At 36.7% G+C, this 23,368-nt stretch overlaps 1 protein-coding gene across 2 annotated transcripts in view; it reads left to right on the top strand.

The window, feature by feature from the left end:
- Positions 1-17,708, top strand: part of LOC134565981 (formin-I-like) — a 178,042-nt gene extending 160,334 nt beyond the window's left edge. For both annotated transcript variants that reach the window (XM_063425689.1, XM_063425690.1), the window contains exons 16-18: positions 1,756-1,859; positions 5,760-5,843; positions 16,520-17,708. In XM_063425689.1, coding sequence (XP_063281759.1) covers positions 1,756-1,859; positions 5,760-5,843; positions 16,520-16,633 — 302 coding nt within the window. In that variant the 3' untranslated portion in view covers positions 16,634-17,708. The remainder of the gene's footprint in view (positions 1-1,755; positions 1,860-5,759; positions 5,844-16,519) is intronic.
- The last annotated feature ends 5,660 nt before the right edge of the window (positions 17,709-23,368 follow it).

The raw sequence follows: 23,368 nt of genomic DNA, 5'->3' as shown, positions 1-23,368 counted from the left end.
TGGTAGTAGGCTTTCGAGCCTATACAGCTTGGAGTAAGAAAACATGCATAAAGAGGATGATGTGGTCAAAATACTAATTTGCCTAATAATTCTGCACTCCCTGTATGTATTGGTTTTGTTTTTTAGTTGGACTGTGCAGTGTCCCTTTAATAAACACTATCTGGGCAATTGTGGAACAGAAACAAATATGATCTTTGAATAACATTTCACAAAATATACCTTTGTACACAATTGTGACAAAAGTTTGCATTTGCTTATTTTGAATATGCTACTGTATATCTTGAATGCTTTCCATGTGTATTTTTCTAATGACAGATCTCCTTCTGGTTTCTTAACCACATAACATCAGCTAAATTCATCATATGAGTTCTAAACATATTTTGAGTTAGATGAAGTTTATAAATCTGACCGTAGTGAAATGTAAACAAAGTTAAGAAGTTTGGGTTAAAATGGGCAAGCATAAATACAGACAACCAAAAAAAAAAATTGAGGTCATCAAATCCTTCCTCTGTAAGTTTTTTTTTTAATATGACAGCACATGACTTCTGGGGCAATAAATAAATGTATATACCAATATGGAACAGCATATATAAACATAGAAAATACATGTACTGCACACTGCATTATATACCAGATATATTGTTAGCGTATATAACAGAGCCCTCACATGTTCTAGACATTTGTCCCAGGCTCTAGGTTTTCAGACAGTTTGTCCAAATCAAATTAATTTTAATTCACACCACAACAAATCAATCTATATAAGATTTAACTGGGAGTCTTATTTATAGAATTAGACTGCACAGGTAAATCCCTATTGATTGATTAATCTTCTTGTAGATTAAAAGCAATTTAATTTAGACCATTTATCCAAAACAAACCTTTGAACAAGTCTACTTGGTAAGATGACTCTGACGAATAAACATGGGTGACACTCTTCACTTTTTCTATGCATTCAGACAAAATCTGTCACACAGGTTTATAGCAAAAGAAACTGTTTATACATAAAAAACCCAACAAACAAAATTTAATAACGTAAAAAAAAAAATTAAAACCGTGGAAAAGTCTATCTTGTTGGTAGTATTTCATACCTAGAAAACCAGTCCATGTACCTGGGATTTTTATTAAGCTTTATTTATTTATTTAATTTTAATATAGCAATAAACTCACTATAATTAATTAAAACTAAACAAATAAAAAAATATTATGCATGCAAGGCCCTTACGATCTGCTGAAGACTTACGTTTATCTTCTGTCCTTACTCCCACCTCTGAGGCTCGCCTTCAAGATTTCTCAAGGGCTGCACCGTTCCTGTGGAACTCGCTTCCCTCCTCCGTTAGATGCTCACCCAGTCTCCACTCCTTCAAAAAATCATTAAAAACCCACTTCTTCAATTAAAATGTCTGATTCCTCTTTTGCAACTGTCACTAGTCTAATACTATCCTTACCTTTTTGTGTCATTTTACCCCACCCCCTCTAGCATGTAAGCTCATTGGGCAGGGCCATCAACCCCTCTGTTCCTGTGTGTCCAACTTGTCTGGTTACAATTACATGTTTGTTCGTCCACCCATTGTAAAGCACTGCGGAATTTGATGGTGCTGTATAAATATCATAATAATAATAATAATAATAATATCAATAAAATGGAATAAATCTTACGGGTATCCTTAAACATGTGTCCAGATGTAAAATTATGTAAACATAAACCTCTATGTTTAAAAATGTTTACAGGGTTTGATGTGTTTGTTTTTCTGACAGTTTTATCCAAAGAACTGGAAAAGATTGATGAGTATCGGAAAACATTCAAGAGTAAATTCAGTAAAGGATCAAGTAGTGAAACAAAGTTTCTGAAAGATCTGAAGGTATGTGCTCTTACTGCGCAGATAGGCACACATGTGACATTTCTGCATTTATACAATTTCTAGGCAAATGTTATCACATTAAATAAAGTCATAGATGAGCAATATGTTTGTAACAAATAACAACACATAACAGTAAACACTGATTTTAACAAAAACATTTAAAAAAAATAGATTTTAACACTTAGAGGGATTTTATAATCTGAAATTCAAGATATGCCTAGGGAACGCAATATATATAATACTTCTATAAAAGAAGTGCATTATTGTGCAGCTTATTTGTATCAAATTTGTTGGAATAGGTTATTAATACAGCCTTAGATATTAAAGACTGAGTATCACCATCAGTAGGTTAGGTTAATCAGTAGGATGGACCCATGCCTCCACCTTGCAGTAACTCCTTGTGGGAGGAGTTATATTTCACGGAATATGTATGTGTATCGATAGGTTGCTCTCACACTGAGTAAGAAGAATGAGAAAACAATGTTTGTTTACCACCGATATATAGTTCATAAACCCTGGATTAGCAAATCTATTACTATGCCTTCAAACTCTGAACATTGAACATTGAATGATTGCCTTTACTTTGGTAAAACAACCTATTTCAACAAGAAGCATAACTCTGTGTCATTGTAACTAAGCAGGAAGTATAACTCTGTGTCATTGTAATTAAGCAGGAAGTATAACTCTGTGTCATTTTAACTAAGCAGGAAGTATAACTCTGTGTCATTTTAACTAAGTAGGAAATATAACTCTGTGTCATTTTAACTAAGTAGGAAATATAACTCTGTGTCATTGTAACTTAGTAGGAAGTATAACTCTGTGTCATTGTAACTAAGCAGGAAGTATAACTCTGTGTCATTGTAACTAAGCAGGAAGTATAACTCTGTGTCATTGTAACTAAGCAGGAAGTATAACTCTGTGTCATTGTAACTAAGCAGGAAGTATAACTCTGTGTCATTGTAACTAAGCAGGAAGTATAACTCTGTGTCATTTTAACTAAGCAGGAAGTATAAATCTGTGTCATTGTAACTAAGCAGGAAGTATAACTCTGTGTCATTGTAACTAAGCAGGAAGTATAACTCTGTGTCATTGTAACTAAGCAGGAAGTATAAATCTGTGTCATTGTAACTAAGTAGGAAATATAACTCTGTGTCATTGTAACTAAGCAGGAAGTATAACTCTGTGTCATTGTAACTTAGTAGGAAGTATAATTCTGTGTCATTTTAACTAAGTAGGAAATATAACTCTGTGTCATTGTAACTAAGCAGGAAGTATAACTCTGTGTCATTGTAACTTAGGAGGAAGTATAACTCTGTGTCATTTTAACTAAGTAGGAAATATAACTCTGTGTCATTGTAACTAAGCAGGAAGTATAACTCTGTGTCATTTTAACTAAGCAGGAAGTATAACTCTGTGTCATTTTAACTAAGTAGGAAATATAACTCTGTGTCATTGTAACTAAGCAGGAAGTATAACTCTGTGTCATTGTAACTTAGTAGGAAGTATAATTCTGTGTCATTTTAACTAAGTAGGAAATATAACTCTGTGTCATTGTAATTAAGCAGGAAGTATAACTCTGTGCCATTGTAACTTAGTAGGAAGTATAATTCTGTGTCATTTTAACTAAGTAGGAAATATAACTCTGTGTCATTGTAACTAAGCAGGAAGTATAACTCCGTGTCATTTTAACTAAGCAGGAAGTATAACTCTGTGCCATTTTAACTAAGCAGGAAATATAAATTTGTGTCATTTTAACGAAGTAGGAAGCATAACTCTGTGTCATTATAACTAAGTTTACAAGTATAACTCTGTGTCATTTAAATTAAGCAGGAAGCATAACTCTGTGTCATTTTAACTAAGCAGGAAGTATAACTCTGTGTCATTTTAACTAAGCAGGAAGCATAACTCTGTGTCATTGTAACTAAGCAGGAAGCATACCTATGTGTCATTTTAACTAAGCAGGAAGTATAAATCTGTGTCATTTTAACTAAGTAGGAAGTATAACTCTGTGTCATTTTAACTAAGCAGGAAGTATAAATCTGTGTCATTTTAACTAAGTAGGAACTATAACTCTGTGTCATTTAAACTAAGCAGGAAGCATAGCGTTGTGTCATTGTAACTAAGCAGGAAGCATAACTGTGTCATTTTAGCTAAGCAGGAAGTTTAACTCTGTGTCATTGTAACTAAGAAGGAAGTATAAATCTGTGTCATTTTCACTAATCAGGAAGTATAAAGCTGTGTCATTTTAACTAAGTAGGAAGTATAAATCTGTGTCATTTTCACTAAGCAGGAAGTATAAAGCTGTGTCATTTTAACTAAGCAGGAAGTATAAATCTGTGTTATTTTAACTAAGTAGGAAGTATAACTCTGTGTAATTTTTAACTAAGCAGGAAGTATAACTCTGTGTCATTGTAACTAAGCAGGAAGTATAACTCTGTGTCATTTTAACTAAGCAGGAAGTATAAATCTGTGTCATTTTAACTAAGTAGGAACTATAACTCTGTGTCATTTAAACTAAGCAGGAAGCATAACGTTGTGTCATTGTAACTAAGCAGGAAGCATAACTCTGTGTCATTTTAACTAAGCAGGAAGTATAAATCTGTGTCATTTTCACTAAGCAGGAAGTATAAAGCTGTGTCATTTTAACTAAGCAGGAAGTATAAATCTGTGTTATTTTAACTAAGTAGGAAGTATAACTCTGTGTAATTTTTAACTAAGCAGGAAGTATAAATCTGTGTTATTTTAACTAAGTAGGAAGTATAACTCTGTGTAATTTTTAACTAAGCAGGAAGTATAACTCTGTGTCATTGTAACTAAGCAGGAAGTATAACTCTGTGTCATTTTAACTAAGCAGGAAGTATAAATCTGTGTCATTTTAACTAAGTAGGAACTATAACTCTGTGTCATTTAAACTAAGCAGGAAGCATAACGTTGTGTCATTGTAACTAAGCAGGAAGCATAACTCTGTGTCATTTTAACTAAGCAGGAAGTATAAATCTGTGTCATTTTAAGTAAGCAGGAAGCATAACTATGTGTCATTGTAACTAAGCAGGAAGCATAACTCTGTGTCATTTTAGCTAAGCAGGAAGTTTAACTCTGTGTCATTGTAACTAAGAAGGAAGTATAAATCTGTGTCATTTTCACTAAGCAGGAAGTATAAAGCTGTGTCATTTTAACTAAGCAGGAAGTATAAAGCTGTGTAATTTTAACTAAGTAGGAAGTATAACTCTGTGTAATTTTTAACTAAGCAGGAAGTATAACTCTGTGTCATTGTAACTAAGAAGGAAGTATAAATCTGTGTCATTTTCACTAAGCAGGAAGTATAAAGCTGTGTCATTTTAACTAAGTAGGAAGTATAACTCTGTGTCATTTTTAACTAAGCAGGAAGTATAACTCTGTGTCATTTTTAACTAAGCAGGAAGTATAACTCTGTGTCATTTTTAACTAAGCAGGAAGTATAACTCTGTGTCATTTTTAACTAAGCAGGAAGCATACCTATGTGTCATTTTAACTAAGTAGGAAGTATAACTCTGTGTCATTTTAACTAAGCAGGAAGTATAACTCTGTGTCATTGTAACTAAGAAGGAAGTATAAATCTGTGTCATTTTCACTAAGCAGGAAGTATAAAGCTGTGTCATTTTAACTAAGCAGGAAGTATAACTCTGTGTCATTTTAACTAAGCAGGAAGTATAACTCTGTGTCAGTGTAACTAAGAAGGAAGTATAAATCTGTGTCATTTTAACTAAGCAGGAAGTATAACTCTGTGTCATTTTAACTAAACAGGAAGTAAAACTCAGTGTCATTAATGACTATACGCAGCTATATTCCTCCAGAATTTTTATGTTTTTTTATATAGAATCGTATCATATAACATTGTAATCTACTTTGTTCCCTTTCCAGATAATTGTTGAAACCTATGGAACAGAATATGCTAAAATTGCTAAAAGATCCAGTGAAATGAAAAAGATCTACTCTGACATACTGGTAAATACAACCTAAATATTCATTGTAATAATTGCATTTTCATACCCAGCTTAATCAACAAAGATCTTGTTATGAAGAATAATTTGTGGGTTTGGGATACTGTACTCTCATTCATCAATTGAACACAACCACCGGTAGACTTTTAGTTTTCACGTAGTATCCAATTTACGTAGATTACAACCTTGGGTTTACAGCCGACATTGTGTCTGTGGTGTAAGGACAGGGATATCAGGAATATCCTGTGATGCTGAAGAAATGAAGAAATAGAGTCATATTAAAGTCAGACGAAGACGCTCTGTTTCATGGTGGGAATAATTGCTCTAGAATACAAAGGTTCTATCAATTATAGAGAGCAGGTGCTGTCGCAATACATTAAACCACAGATACAAGAAAAATCTTACTGTCATTTTAAACTCAAAAATGATCTTCACCTCTTTAATGTACAACTGGAAATCAAATCTAAAAAACAAAACAAAAAAAACTCACTTATCGTACCATTACATTGGGAATAAAAGCCTGAATTAAAAAAAAAGTACATTAGGGTTTAGCATATTGTAAATGTTTGTTTTTGTTTGACGTTAATACAGCTCAAAAAGTTGGTCTAAGATTTGATTTTGAATGCAGGGTTATTCCAAGTGTTTTTAAAGAAATGGAGCACGTATTTGCTTTCTTTTGGGTCAATGGCCGGTTAGAGTGTGTATAAAAAGATAAATTCTACTTTCTTAACCTGGTTTAATGTTTGTTTGGTTTTTTACATTCTTCTACTTCATCAAGTTCATCAAAAACTCATAAGCATTACATTGACTTTCTGCGTTCTGGCTCAGATGGTTAGTGGTTTGTCTATAGATTTTTCTTGTAGTGTTGAGTACCTTTAAATAAATATCTCTCTGCCGAGATCCAGCTTGAGAACACGTATTATTCCACATTCCTGGAAAATAATTGTTCAGACACTTTGCAGGATTTTGTGCAATTATTTGGGCGATATTGGTGTACAGATAACTCATTACTTATATTTTCTTGGCAGAATTGTATTCCTATATTAAATACACCGTTATTATAGTATTCGTATGTACTGTAACAAGGAGTGTACTAAAACAGCAATAAAAACAGATCATTTTACTGTCATATCATTCGTTATACTGAGAAAGTCTATCTCAAAACGCTATTTTCGTTTTTTTTTAATTCGAGAGAAAGGGATGAATGGTGGAAGCAATAGGAGACATTTAAACAAACGCAACTTTTTGTGCTGAATTAAAAGAACGGGACAGCTAATAAAAGTCTTAACAACAGGGAACGTGTTTGGTCTTCCTAATTTATTTAATTTGAATTCGATTTGAATTTTGTTCTTTTGATTAGGTTTGAAAAATGAAGATCAAATTAAATATTACTGGGCAAGCCTCCAAATGAAGGATAAAATGTGCCTATGGGTGTCTATTAACAAAAAATAACTCTCAAACTGTGAATTAATCATTTAAAGTTAGTATTAACGAAATGGTCCAGCTATCACGCTATTCCGTTTATTGAGATCGGATACATTTCGGCTTGGAATTTGGAAGGGAAACAAATCACCCGAAATACAGATGCATTTCGAATTCCGACCAAACTGAATCTCCAAGTCTAGTTAATAATAATTATAATGATTTTTGCTTTCAAGCATTAGTCACCTACAAGCAAAGTATTTGCATGAGGTATGTAGACAAACATAAATACTGAACTAATAGATGAAAATCTAGCAGGCTGTTCTAATCTAACACGCAATCTAACAAGTAACAGTGGTTGAAATCTGTCACGAATGAAACTACCCAACTAATTAAATAATAATTAAATCATTAAATTATTTTGAAGAAAAGTAAAGGGATTGAAAACGTAGTCAGGAAGAGACAAGGAATCTGAGTTAGTCATCAGATATGATAATGTTAATGTTGATCACTAGTAGATGATAATTCAATCAATCAATGCTAAATATGCTTTGTTGCAGGTTAATAACTTAATGAGGATTGGTTTTCCATTTGACAGAGAAGACAAATGCCAGTCAGATAATAATTTGATTATAGTTTGGGAGTAAAATGGTTAGAACTAAGTAGGAGGGGGCTGGTGAGAATTAGAGGGGGGTGGGTGGATATGTTTTCACATGGTAGGTAGAATGAACTGAATTTACAGAAGGGGGATATTTGTTTAGTGATTAAACGGGGGGAATACAAATAAATTAAATTAATATTCTAACCAAGTTTCCATGCTACTTGGCTTTTATATGGAAATCAGAGTTTTCTTTCTATTTAAATACTTCCATTCAGCTCTAACAGTAAGACATGGGGAAATGTCCTCTTCGTGCAAAGTGCTGCTTAATGGTTCATAATGATATGAGTGTTTACTTTATATTGTAGTACAAGTCATTCACTAAGCCACTTTAATATAAAGCCAGAGCTTATCACGCATCTCAACTGTATATTTAATGACTAGATATCCCATTCGGCAGGATGTATAGGAAGCAAAATGCAATATGTGTTTGCCAGAAGCATTGCTGTAAAATGGAGTTAAATCTACTTGTTATAAACACGAGATAAGTCAACTGTGATTTAATGTATCCAAACTCCAAGATTTCCAATCTGAATGTGTAACAGGAAACATATCGAATTAAACATTGCATACAATCAACAGAAAAACATATCAACAAAAAATATATTGTATACAATTATCTACAAGTTGTTACTTACGTTTATTTGTATTTACATCTTGGAGGAGATGGAGGAGATAAGAGAAAGAAAAGGGATAAATAGGAAAGGCATTAATTAAAAATGAAGACTAAAAAATAGTGTCTGAGTATGCGACTACAGAGCTTAATTAGAGTGCAAGTAATGTAAGGTAGGTGTCTCACAAGAGTAGGACAGGTGATACTCGAAAAATTAGAATAGCGGCTTACAGCTCATGAAAACCCCAAATCAACAATCTCAGTAAATTAGAATATTACATGCAATCAATAAAACAAGGATTGTACATAGAACAATATCGGACCTCTGAAAAGTCTAAGCATGCATATGGACTCAGTACTTGGTTTGGGCCCCTTTTGGAGCAATTACAGCCTCAATGCGGCGTGGCATGGAAGCTATCAGCCTGTGGCACTGCTGAGGTGTTATGGAAGACCAGTATGCTTCGATAGCGGCCTTCAGCTCTTCTGCATTGTTCGGTCTCATGTCTCTCATCTTTCTCTTGGCAATGACCCATAGATTCTCTATGGGGATCAGGTCAGGCGGGTTTGCTGGCCAATCAAGCACAGTAATCCCACGGTCATTGAACCAGGCTTTGGTGCTTTTGGCAGGTGCCAAATCCTGCTGGAAAATTAAGTCAGCCTTCCCATAAAGCTTGTCTGTGGAAGGAAGCGTGAAGTGCTCCAAAATCTCCTGGTAGACGGCTGCGTTGACCCTGGGCTTAATGAAGCACAGTGGACCAACACCAGCAGATGACATGGCTCCCCAAATCAACACAGACTGTGGAAACTCCACACTGGACTTCAAGCATCTTGCAGTGTGTGCCTCTCTATTCTTCCTCCAGACTCTGGGTCCTTGGTTTCCAAATGAGATGCAAAAGTTGCTCTCATCAGAAAAGAGGACTTTGGACCACTGAGCATCAGACCAGGTCTGTTTTTCTTTAGCCCAGGTTAGATGCTTCTGATGTTGTGTGTTGTTCAGGAGCGGCTTGACAAGAGGAATACGACATCTGAAGCCCATGTCCAGGATCTGTATGTGTGTGGTGGCTCTTGATGCACTGACTCCAGCCTCAGTCCACTCCTTGTGAAAGTCCCCAACACATTTGAATGGCCTTTTCCTGACAATCGTCTCCAGGCTGCGGTCATGCCTGCTGCTTGTGCACCTTTTTCTTCCACACTTTTCCCTTCCACATAACTTTCTATTAATGTGCTTTGATACAGCACTTTAGGAACATCCAACTTCCTTCGCAATTACCTTTTGAGGCTTTCCCTCCTTATGGAGGGTGTCAATGCTGGTTTTCTGCTCAACTGTCAGGTCAGCAGTCTTCCCCATGATTGTGATTCCTACGGAACCAGACTGAGAAACCATTTAAAGGCTCAGAAACCCTTTGCAGGTGTTATGGCTTACTTAGCTGATTAGAGTGGGACACTGTGAGCCTAGAATATTGCACCTTTTCACAATATCCTAATTTACTGAGATTGTGGATTTGGGGTTTTCATGAGCTGTAAGAAGCCACAATCATCGCACTTATGACAAATCACGGCTTGAACTATCTTGCTTTACATGTAATGCGTCTATCTCATATATTAGTTTCCCCCTTTACGTTGCATTACTGAAATAAATGAACTTTTGCACGATATTCTAATTTGTCAAATATAGTATAAAAGTATAGTGGAAATAGAAGAGTAACACAGTGAAGGGATTGAATAATGCTCAGGATGTGTATAAGACTAACACAGTAAAGGAATTGAAGAATGCTCGGGATGTGTATAAAGCTAACACAGTAAAGGAATTGAAGAATGCTCAGGATGTGTATAAGGCTAACACAGTAAAGGAATTGAAGAATGCTCAGGATGTGTATAAGGCTAACACAGTAAAGGAATTGAAGAATGCTCAGGATGTGTATAAGGCTAACACAGTAAAGGAATTGAAGAATGCTCAGGATGTGTATAAGGCTAACACAGTAAAGGAATTGAAGAATGCTTGGGATGTGTATAAGGCTAACACAGTAAAGGAATTGAAGAATGCTTGGGATGTGTATAAGGCTAACACAGTAAAGGGATTGAAGAATGCTCAGGATGTGTATAAGGCTAACACAGTAAAGGAATTGAAGAATGTTCAGGATGTGTATAGGGCTAACACAGTAAAGGAATTGAAGAATGCTCGGGATGTGTATAAAGCTAACACAGTAAAGGAATTGAAGAATGCTCAGGATGTGTATAAGGATAACACAGTAAAGGAATTGAAGAATGCTCGGGATGTGTATAAAGCTAACACAGTAAAGGGATTGAAGAATGCTCAGGATGTGTATAAGGCTAACACAGTAAAGGAATTGAAGAATGTTCAGGATGTGTATAAGGATAACACAGTAAGGGAATTGAAGAATGCTCGGGATGTGTATAAAGCTAACACAGTAAAGGAATTGAAGAATGCTCAGGATGTGTATAAGGCTAACACAGTAAAGGAATTGAAGAATGCTTGGGATGTGTATAAGGCTAACACAGTAAAGGGATTGAAGAATGCTCAGGATGTGTATAAGGCTAACACAGTAAAGGAATTGAAGAATGCTTGGGATGTGTATAAGGCTAACACAGTAAAGGAATTGAAGAATGCTCAGGATGTGTAAAAGGCTAACACAGTAAAGGAATTGAAGAATGCTCAGGATGTGTATAAGACTAACACAGTAAAGGAATTGAAGAATGCTTGGGATGTGTATAAGGCTAACACAGTAAAGGAATTGAAGAATGCTCGGGATGTGTATAAGGATAACACAGTAAAGGAATTGAAGAATGCTCAGGATGTGTATAAGGCTAACACAGTAAAGGAATTGACGAATGCTCAGGATATATATAAGGTAACACAGTAAAGGAATTGAAGAATGCTCAGGATGTGTATAAGGCTAACACAGTAATGGAATTGAAAAATGCTCAGGATGTGTATAATGCTAACACAGTAAAGGAATTGAAGAATGCTAGGGATGCGTATAAGGTTAACACAGTAAAGGAATTGAACAATGCTTGGGATGTGTATAAGGCTAACACAGTAAAGGAATTGAAGAATGCTCGGGATGTGTATAAGGCTAGCGCAGTAAAGGAATTGAAGAATGCTCAGGATGTGTATAAGGCTAACAAAGTAAAGGAATTGAAGAATGCTCAGGATGTGTATAAGGCTAACACAGTAAGGGAATTGAAGAATGCTTGGGATGTGTATAAGGCTAACACAGTAAAGGAATTGAAGAATGCTCAGGATGTGTATAAGGCTAACACAGTAAAGGAATTTAAGAATGTTTGGGATGTGTATAAGGCTAACACAGTAAAGGAATTGAAGAATGCTCAGGATGTGTATAAGGCTAACACAGTAAAGGAATTGAAGAATGCTCAGGATGTGTATAAGGCTAGCACAGTAAAGGAATTGAAGAATGCTCAGGATGTGTATAAGGCTAGCACAGTAAAGGAATTGAAGAATGCTCAGGATGTGTATAAGGCTAACACAGTAAAGGAATTGAAGAATGCTCAGGATGTGTATAAGGCTAACACAGTAAAGGAATTGAAGAATGCTCAGGATGTGTATAAGGCTAACACAGTAAAGGAATTGAAGAATGCTTGGGATGTGTATAAGGCTAACACAGTAAAGGAATTGAAGAATGCTCAGGATGTGTATAAGGCTAACACAGTAAAGGAATTGAAGAATGCTTGGGATGTGTATAAGGCTAACACAGTAAGGGAATTGAAGAATGCTCGGGATGTGTATAAAGCTAACACAGTAAAGGAATTGAAGAATGCTCAGGATGTGTATAAGGCTAACACAGTAAAGGAATTGAAGAATGCTTGGGATGTGTATAAGGCTAACACAGTAAAGGGATTGAAGAATGCTCAGGATGTGTATAAGGCTAACACAGTAAAGGAATTGAAGAATGCTTGGGATGTGTATAAGGCTAACACAGTAAAGGAATTGAAGAATGCTCAGGATGTGTAAAAGGCTAACACAGTAAAGGAATTGAAGAATGCTCAGGATGTGTATAAGACTAACACAGTAAAGGAATTGAAGAATGCTTGGGATGTGTATAAGGCTAACACAGTAAAGGAATTGAAGAATGCTCGGGATGTGTATAAGGATAACACAGTAAAGGAATTGAAGAATGCTCAGGATGTGTATAAGGCTAACACAGTAAAGGAATTGACGAATGCTCAGGATATATATAAGGTAACACAGTAAAGGAATTGAAGAATGCTCAGGATGTGTATAAGGCTAACACAGTAATGGAATTGAAAAATGCTCAGGATGTGTATAATGCTAACACAGTAAAGGAATTGAAGAATGCTAGGGATGCGTATAAGGTTAACACAGTAAAGGAATTGAACAATGCTTGGGATGTGTATAAGGCTAACACAGTAAAGGAATTGAAGAATGCTCGGGATGTGTATAAGGCTAGCGCAGTAAAGGAATTGAAGAATGCTCAGGATGTGTATAAGGCTAACAAAGTAAAGGAATTGAAGAATGCTCAGGATGTGTATAAGGCTAACACAGTAAGGGAATTGAAGAATGCTTGGGATGTGTATAAGGCTAACACAGTAAAGGAATTGAAGAATGCTCAGGATGTGTATAAGGCTAACACAGTAAAGGAATTTAAGAATGTTTGGGATGTGTATAAGGCTAACACAGTAAAGGAATTGAAGAATGCTCAGGATGTGTATAAGGCTAACACAGTAAAGGAATTGAAGAATGCTCAGGATGTGTATAAGGCTAGCACAGTAAAGGAATTGAAGAATGCTCAGGATGTGTATAAGGCTAGCACAGTAAAGGAATTGAAGAATGCTCAGGATGTGTATAAGGCTAACACAGTAAAGGAATTGAAGAATGCTCAGGATGTGTATAAGGCTAACACAGTAAAGGAATTAAAGAATGCTCAGGATGTGTATACGGCTAACACAGTAAAGGGATTGAAGAATGTTCAGGATGTGTATAAGGCACACGCAGTAAAGGAATTGAAGAATGCTCAGGATGTGTATAAGGCTAACACAGTAAAGGAATTGAAGAATGTTCAGGATGTGTATAAGGCACACGCAGTAAAGGAATTGAAGAATGCTCAGGATGTGTATACGGCTAACACAGTAAAGGGATTGAAGAATGTTCAGGATGTGTATAAGGCACACGCAGTAAAGGAATTGAAGAATGCTCAGGATGTGTATAAGGCTAACACAGTAAAGGGATTGAAGAATGCTCAGGATGTGTATAAGGCTAACACAGTAAAGGAATTGAAGAATGCTCAGGATGTGTATAAGGTAACACAGTAAAGGAATTGATGAATGCTCAGGATGTGTATAAGGTTAGTGCAGACAAAAAGACTACCCTAGCCTTTACTGCGAACCGAGTTATGGACTTAATGCTTAAAAGGTGAATAAGTCCATGAAAAAGAAGAATAATGTTAATAAAGTATAGATATTAATGATACTAATACAACTGAGAAGTGGAGCATTATCCTGACTTTAACCCCTTAAGGACCAAACTTCTGGAATAAAAGGGAATCATGACATGTCACACATGTCATGTGTCCTTAAGGGGGTTAAATTGGAGCGCTGCATACTGACAGAACCTTATATATTAGAATGCTAAATAAAATGCCGTCATGGCTGTAGGGATTATTATTAAGAATTACTTATCTCATCCCAATGTCACTAAGTGCAATCATTCTGTCCATGTTTTTTATTGTGAAGAAATCTGTTTTTTACATTGGGACACAGAAGGTCTTATCATAACGTGCCAATCAATCATAAAAGGCAGACAGTGCAAGAAGTATCGCATGGATATACAGAATTCATTTGTATTTTCAGTCTAAATTAATCCATATTACAAGAGATACAGAGATGGGTAGATTGTCCTCTCTCTTTTCTCCTCTCTGCCCCTCTCTTGTAATATGGACTAATTTATACTTTGTCGTATCGCTTGAATTCTGTCTATAAATCCGATACTTCTTGCACTGTCTGCCTGTGTCTTTCAGGCACACGTTAATGTGAAAAGACAATTGTAATGTTGCTGTGAGCTTGTTTAAGAAAAAGAATTCTAGAAAGAAACTTTATTCCAGACAAGGACACCCTGGGAATTGCTTAATACTGTATTTTAGAAAAGTGCCTGTAAAGGCATAACTATCAATCAGGCTATCAAGTGTCTTCCAACAGATAGCAAATGGAGGGGGAGGTTGGGAACCGCGCTGGGCTGGATGAGAAATAAAGAAATGTGATGGGCAAACAGAATCTGAAAGAGTTGATGCAACATAGCCCTGTTACACAGAATCAGGTCCACTTGCACTATTCTCTTAAAGGGGCAGTCATTTATTAATTACTTGAAAGAATACATGGATTTTTTCAATGTTCTCGCCACATTAACACCTACAGTTTTTTTCTGATTGCCTATCATGTCTATCATTTAGCTAAAATGGCAAGATTGCAATGTGTTGCAATGCATAGGGGCTGTAGTGAGGGGCCTCTAGTGGGGGATAAGGGGGCTGCAGTGAGGGGGTTGTAATGGGGGGGAGAAGGGACTAGAGCAGCAGGATTGTGGCTATAGAGGGGGGATAGGGGCTGCAGTGAAGGGGCTGAAGTGAGGGATATGGGGGGACTGGAGTGAGGGGGCTGTAGTGGGGGACAGGGGGCTGTAGTGAGGGGGCTGTAGTGGGGAGATAGGGGCTGCTGTGAGGGGGCTGACGTGGGGGGAAAGGAGCCTGCAGTGGGGGGGCTGTAGTGGGGGGGGGAGGGAATATAGCAGCAGGATTATGGCTGTAGTGGGGGGGATAGTGTGATTGCATTGAGGAGGCTGTAGTGGAGGGATAGGGAGCTGCAGTGAGGGGGATAAAGGCTGCATTGGAGGAAGAGGGTCTGTAGTATGGGGGCTTTAGTGGGGGATATGGCTGTAGTGGGGGGACAGGGGCTGTAGTGGAGGGATAGGAGAAAGTAGAAAGTAGAAAGTAGAAAAAAAACTTTTAAGAAAGAAAAAAGCTAAACTAAACTTTAGACGAATGGGTAAGTTGATGTAGGGGGTGGTAGGGGCTGTAGTGGGGATAGAGGCTGTAGTGGGGGATTGGAGGCTGTAGTGGGAAGGTAGAGGCTGTAGTGGGGGATATAACGTATATATCTGTAGTTAACTTATAATAATTAAAATCAATTCCATTATTAATATTGAATCTTTGGCTATAATCCCTATTAGAGTATTAATTAATGAAACTTACTTATTTCACATGCATTATATCCAAAAACATTAAATAAAATTATAGTTGACCCATAATATGATTTTTTTATATTCCACCATTTCTAATGGTGTTTTATCCTTCCCCTTCCAATGTATATATACATTGTTTAATTGTTATATACCGTACATTTATTATACATGAAATAAAATGTAAATGATATATACATATGTTTCTCTTTCTCCTGAAATGTTACAATATGATGTCTCAGCAAAAATAACATTATTTCAACCTCTGCATTAAGTCCACGGTGTTCTAGGGTCCCTAGTCTTTGGATCCAATAGAGCCCTTACTTGTACTTGTCCTTTATTATAGTCAAAACACAGGTCCGAACGTTCCTCTTCCATAACTATCAGTTTGCAGCATTAATAACAATGAAATAGCTAGAGATGATTTTCTTTAAGCCTGTTGAATAAACATGACACATTTTCATCTATTTTGTTGTGTGTTGAATAATGTTTTCAGAAAAAGTCACTCCTAGTTTGTTTTTTGCGTCGGCGAACATATGCCTTGTTGGTGGTCGAAATAGATCATGGAGTTACAACAATAGGACACATTAAAAAACAAAAACTAGTTAAAAGTATATAAGAAAAAAGTCAAATACATGTTTTTGCTGAACTGCTGATGAGAGTCTTAGTGAATTTTGGAAAAGTATGCTTTGGTAAATCTAGGCTACTGTTATCAAATCTTAATGTATCCCTTAATAAAAACATTTTATTTATATTCCACAGCAAAAATTTGCAGAAGCAGAAGATCAAGATTCACAGGAGATGTTTGGATGGATTTCAACTTTCATAAAAGAATTTCAAAACGTGGTCTCTCAGATCCGGGATCTGCAGAACTGATAGCGCACAATGTTTGTTGGTTTGTTTAATTAATGCACAATGTGTTACCATTGCCGTAACTGACACAAAACACGTTATTGAGTCTGATATTGTTTCTTATTGCATGGTGTTAGTCAGGAACAGCAATGCCTTCAGGATTGAGATGCAGGAACTATATTGTTTTGCAATTAACCTGCTGCTCCACACATTTGCACTTTTCTATTGTCTTTTCAATAATTAGATGTAGCAGGTGCTTATTGTATATGTTTCCTGTACAGTTCCATTTAATGAGTCTGGAATAGTTTGCGTGTTTCTATGATATGGTTAGGTTTTAAAGAAACCTAACCTAACCTAAAGTTTTTATCCCATGTAAGCCAGCACTACGAGTTTTTTCACTATTAATAATATTCTCTCGTATATGTGCATTTATTCAAGGGAGTCGGTCTTTAAATAATACTAAAGTTGGCTATAGCTTAACCCATAGCTGGATTACAATAAGAAGAGCCTCGGAGAGCCCTGGGTTTAGACAAGCATCATGAAGGTACTTGACCAAGCTTGGTCTCTTGCTGTGGGGAAGTGCATTAGGGAAATGTTAAAATATGTTTCAGACACACATGAGAAGATATGAACAGTAATTTACTAAAGTGGAAATTAAGATTAGAGTAGCTGGCATAAAAGCATAGCTGACTTAGCAAACATTTCCAGTTTGGCAATCTTTATCTTAAAGGGAAAGTTAACTGCACAAATAAAAAATATCACATTTAGGCGATACACCCCTAATGAAAATATGCATACATTTAATTGTATATTTTTTTTTAAAGGGGTTATATCTAAAAACCGCTTGTAAATACTACAGATCTCTTACCTGCAGTCTTTGCAAGCCCTCCCCTTCTAACTCCGCCCAGACTTTCTGTGGCTGTCCAATCACAGACTCCCCAATGCAGCTCAAATATAAGTCTATGCAAGGCAGGTACTCTGGGTAATTGCTGCCTCTTGATTTTATCTCCACTGAACTAAACAAATCAGGAAATAACAGGACCGGGTGACTGATTGACAGTCAGGGGGTGTAACAAAGTTCATTTATAAAAGTGCTATTTCTTTTTTTTTTTTTCAATTTGACAATTTTTATTTTGTCGTGATTCTCAACAAGGGATACAGAAGAGAAAAAAGGAGGGGGAAAGGATGAACATTTTACACATGTCTGGCATACGTTGGTAATTGACATAGTTCACATGGTATAACATCACAACATCACAATATGTGCAATATGGTCGTTCTATGTAGACAGATTTGTTCGACACTGAGAGTCAGCTCGACACTTTATGTGTTTTGGAGAATTTCCTTGGGTATCATACAGATTATCATATAGATTACAACAGACATATAAGTACATAGGTCATTTTATACCTATTTAGAGTCATCTATCGACTTGTCTTGGAACCTTTGCTGATTGACTAGTCAACCTAGTAACTAACTGTAATGTGGTACAATTATGCCTTGTGTTTACTGAGTGTTAGCAGCTACTAGAGCGTGCTGAGGTGATTGCACCAATTGCTGCGGGTATTCTCGTTCGTTTGTTAGTGAACATATCTGATGCTTGTAGTTCCGGGATGGGGGTATGGGGTATATTAACAAGGGGGTATAGGCGGGGTGGAAGACAGAGGGGGGTAGGGGGGATGGGGAGTTCCTAGAGCCCTTCTTCGGATTTACGAAGCTTCCGGCTATCTTGCCGTGTTTGTTGTTCTTTGCGATAGTTAGGCCTGGTTCCCCTCAACTATGTACAGTGTGGGTTCTATTTCTTCAATGCTTTGGGTCAGGTGTAGTAGTGGGTGCGTTCCGTAAACCTCTATCTTACTTATCCGGAATCATCACTCCTCGCCTCCCTCCAGTTCCTACGATTACCCGTTACTGTTAAAGATTTTCCTCTTTGTTTTTTTTTTGTTTTTTTCCCCTTTTATTTTTCCTCTAACTTTATCTTTTTTTTTTTTTCACGGCTCCAGCTCGTCCACTGGTCCTAGCTTCTCCACAAAGACCTCCCAATCTTGTCTAGCTTGCATGATGTGTTTTGCTATTTGGGATTGCTGGTTGGTCCCTATTTCATAAGTCAAGTTAAGTGATACTTGTTGTATCAGGTCATTCCATTTGGGTGTTTGTGTTTGTTTCCATCTCCTTGCTATTAGGAGGGTGGCTGCTATTACTATGTGGAACAATAGGCTGGCTTGCGTTTTTGTGTAGGTTTCTAATGTCATGAGTAGTAAGGCACATTCCGGTCTTAGCTCGAATTCGATTTGTAGTGCACCTTGTATCGTCTCTTCTACTCTCCTCCAGTATTCCCTAATGGCCGGGCAGGTCCACCAGGTGTGGAGCATGGTGCCCTCTCCTGTTAAGCATCTCCAGCATGTTTTGGGGGAGCCCGGGTATTTGTGCGCCAATCTGGTTGGCACGAGATACCATCTGTACTGTAGTTTGCGCATAAGTTCTAGATGGGATGAGCAGCGAGACCTGCCTTTGTGAGCCGTAAAGGCTCTGGACCATTGGTCGTCTGAGAATTCCCTGCCTATGTCTTTGTGCCATGCTACCCTAAAGGTGTCACCCTGTTTTTGTTGGCTCGGGTCATTTAGTATTGCATAAATGAGTGAAAGTGTTTTTTTGGGCAAAGTCATTGATATGCATGTGTGCTCTATTCTTCTCACAGTTATTGGGGTGGTCGGGTTGGTGTTGTTTGCCAATATTCCTTTCAATTGTAAATAAGAGAATATCGTGTTTAGTGGTAGGTTATATTCTACTTGTAGTTCTGGGAATTGTTTCATGTGTCCCTTGCTATATAGGTGATTGACTAGTGTACATCCTCTTTCTATCCATTTGCGGTGGTCGAAGGTGGGGTACGCAATATGAATGCTGAATATGGGGGTAGCCAGTGACCAAGCTTTTGTGTAACCTAGTTGCGATTTAGCCTTGTCCCAGATTCTGAGTAGGGTGTCTGTGGTGGTGGGCATGTGTGGGAGCGGTGGTCGTCGGTTGTGCGGCACCCATAAGAGGTATTTAAGGCCTTTGGGGTTTGTCCAGGCCGATTCCATTTTTACCCACTGTGGTGGGTTTTCGGCTGTGTGAGCTTGCAGGGCCGTGGAAATTATTGCCGCTCTATAGTACGTCCTCATGTCCGGTAACCCCAGCCCTCCCTGGTCCACAGTCTTGGTTAGAATCGATGTTGCTACTCTTATTTTTTTGTGTGCCCATATAAAACTTGTGATGGCATTTTGCATCCGTTTTATGTATGTAATGGGGAGGGGGATCTGTAGTGTCCTAAGTAAGTATTGGTACTTAGGCAATAACATCATCTTAACCGCCGCTAATCTCCCCACCCATGTCATATATGTGTTTTCCCATTTTTTCAGTGTGTCACTGTATTCTCTGTATAATCTCCCGTAATTGAGTTCCAGGAGGCCTTGCGGGTCTCTCGGGATTCTCAAACCTAGGAATGTGAGGTGGTCGTCTCTCCAGTCCAGTGGGAATGAGAGCTTGAGGTGTTCTATAGAGCTGTGCGGTAGTCCTATCCCCATCGCTTGGGTTTTTGTGACATTTAGTTTATAGTACGATTGTTCCCCGTAGTTCTTGATTTCCTGCAGTAGGTTTGGTAGTGATATGTGTGGCTGTGTAAGAGTAAGCAATATGTCATCTGCGAACAGGTTGGAAATAGCACTACAAAACTACAAAATAAAAGTGCTATTTCTTTTTAACAATCTGCATATTTTGTAAAATGAAAAAAAGATGACAGACTGTTCACTCATAAAACATTTCAGCAAGAGAGTACTTTGGGTTTCTGGAGTTTATCTTTAAAGGGACACAGTAGACACTATAACCATTTTAGCTAATTGAATTAGTTATAGTAACTTGGAGTCCCCTGGCACTGTCCCCCTATTTAATGTTAAAACATTTTCAAGCAGTTTAACAGTAAATAAAGGTCTCTGGTCACCCACAGTCTGGCTACTACTGGACATGTGGTTAAGGAGATTTCACATTTCTAGCCATACCAATTCATACCAGCAATTACATGATTAAGGCCACATGACTGAAGTGTTGTATCTCTGTTTATTCTTTGATTCCACAATAAACCTATCTGTATATTCACCCGGTGCTGTGCAACATGCGTCTCTTCACCTTTACATCCAATCCGCTCTATCTCTCCAGTTAATGACAGAACACATGCAGGGAGTGATCCCAGTCTGATTTTCTTCCAATTAAACCTACATAAAACCATGTTGATTCATTTGTTGTTATTGTAGGGACAATGTATAAATGCATGGATAATCTCCACAGCTTCACATATTTGATGTATTCCCTGCTACAAGTGCTTAGCCATACGTTTTATATTCTAACATCAAAGTGTTCTAAAAATGGCTTTTTAATTTCTGTTTGCAATCTGTTCGTATGTATTAAATTGTTCTAAGAGGGTCTATGAAGAAGCAGCCTTTCTCTACATAAATTTCACCATTTTTTAGAAAAACAAAATCCATTTAGAAAGGACGACAATAATTAGAGTGGTAGAGGAAAAAGAAGTAAATTAGAACACTTTATTGAGAGAAAAAAATCCTGGAAAAATTGCCAAATCTGTCACGTCACTAAAAACTGGTGAACATTCAAAAATGACTGGACATAATACCTAATGAGTTCCTTCTTTATAATCACGCATCGTCTGATGCACCCGTACAAAGTTATGGCAAGAAATAGCCAAGTGACACAGAGTTACAAAATACCCGGCCAGCTTGATTTCCTGTTACAAATTTCTCATAATTCTGATGTGAAACTGCTTATTTAACTGTTCGTAACCCTCCACTATTTACAGAACAAATAAAACGTTTCCAATCTGGTAAACTGATAAAGCTTCAGTGGAATCAAAGCATTGCTAGTTCTTTATCCTCAAACGCAAGGTGGGATTTATCAAGAAAAACAGGTGCTATTCTGAGTCAAAGATAAATCACCATGGAAACCAATGGAATGTATCTCAACATTGCGCATGTTGTACTCATAGTGTGTTTAAGACAACTCAGAATCTCTCTTTTTAGTGTAAACAAATACAAGTGGATATATAATGGCGCTAATTGTTAATATATGTAAGAAAATGAATTAACAATCAACAGCTGTGGCACTCTGTGGGAACTCCCAAAAATATCCCACCTACAAAAATCAAAAAACAAATACCACAATGCTACCAAATGATGGACCACCACCACCACAAAAATCATCAAAGTGCAAGTGCAGCGCTTCAAATATCTCATTCACACTTACCCCTCTTTGGATATGGGGTAATTAGTTGTCATTGACATGAAAGAGAATCAAAAACAATAAAACACATAGTGCAACAAAGTTTATAAAACTGCATGAAAGTAAGCTGGGGGTGTATATATGCTCTCAGTGTTTTGAGCCTTCTTGACGATATGGCTTTGAACGTACTCGTATTAGTGCCCTTCTGGGAGCAACTGTACCTCTTCTGATAATCAGGATCTTCCAGTTAAGTATATAAATGAAGTAAAACACAAAGGAACCATATAAAAGGGGAAAATACCTTCAAAGTTATGATAAATGAGAGTATAGGTAAATAAGTCTTGCTCACCTTTACCTGGAGCCCACAGAATACTGGCTCCAAGTTTTTGCACACATTGCCAAATAAGGAGTGGCAATTGCCCCTTTGTTCCAACCCAAGGAAAATAGGATATAAGGCCAGGAGTGAAGTGATTTAAAATAATGAATCACTTTAGTTTAACAAAAAAAAAATAATAATAATAATTCATATAAAAAATGAAAATATTTGAAATCAAACTAATAACTCGGGATTTAGCTCAATATTATGACCTTAACTCACCTGGACAACTAGAAAGCACTCTGCATAAGTTGAGAATGAATGTGACTTTTTGTGTTCCAAAAAATTATGCAGTGAAAACAACTGTTTCTGCAACACATACTTTAACCCAATTGAAACGTTATAATAAGATCCAGAAGGAGTAGGTATTATACAACTTGTCGTTTTATCCCATTAACCCATCAGACCTCAATACCATTCAACCAATTATGCAATATGTATATCTATCAATATGAACACATTTTTATGTTTTAATTAATTAAACTAAAGTGTTTAAAAGTTATTTTTAAACAATGTGCCGAAAAAAGGAGATAATTTATTGCAAAGTCTGTCAAAGAGTGAAATGGATAACATATGTGTGAAATCCGGTATGTCTGCAACTTTAGCTATTTATTTATAATAGACTATTCTTTGAGGTTTGTTTTAATAATAATTACTTGATATCTGTTGTAAACCTTTCCATTTACTACCATCCGCAAACTATGCCACATTAGATAAATATCATATCTTATATATATTTATTACTTGCACCTATTTTATTTGTTTATTTTCCAATTTATTTGAAATTTATATCCAAAATAAAAAGATGTGAAATATATAACTTGCAAGAACACTTTAAACAATACTATTCTAAAACTCAGAACCTCAGCATTTTTCCTTTTTTTAAAAGTAATTGTTGGACGCAAGGCAGGTTCAACTCAATTACTGCAGAGAGAGAGAATTTGCTCTTTATCTCATTGTCAGGGGAAAAAGAATTTTCGCAGTTTCATTTTTTCCCTTTCTTTTTATAAACCCTTAGAAAAATCAGATGGCTATAATGATCATTTGATCTGTTACTCACCGCTGCATTATCTCTTTTTAATATACTCGAATCAGTAGCTGGAGTTACGGAGGTTGCG

This window comes from Pelobates fuscus, chromosome 6 (genome assembly GCF_036172605.1).
Source record: "Pelobates fuscus isolate aPelFus1 chromosome 6, aPelFus1.pri, whole genome shotgun sequence".
Classification (NCBI taxonomy): Eukaryota; Metazoa; Chordata; class Amphibia; order Anura; family Pelobatidae; genus Pelobates; species Pelobates fuscus.
The sequence above is the reverse complement of the archived record's forward strand: the minus strand, read 5'-3'. Positions and strand labels throughout refer to the sequence as shown.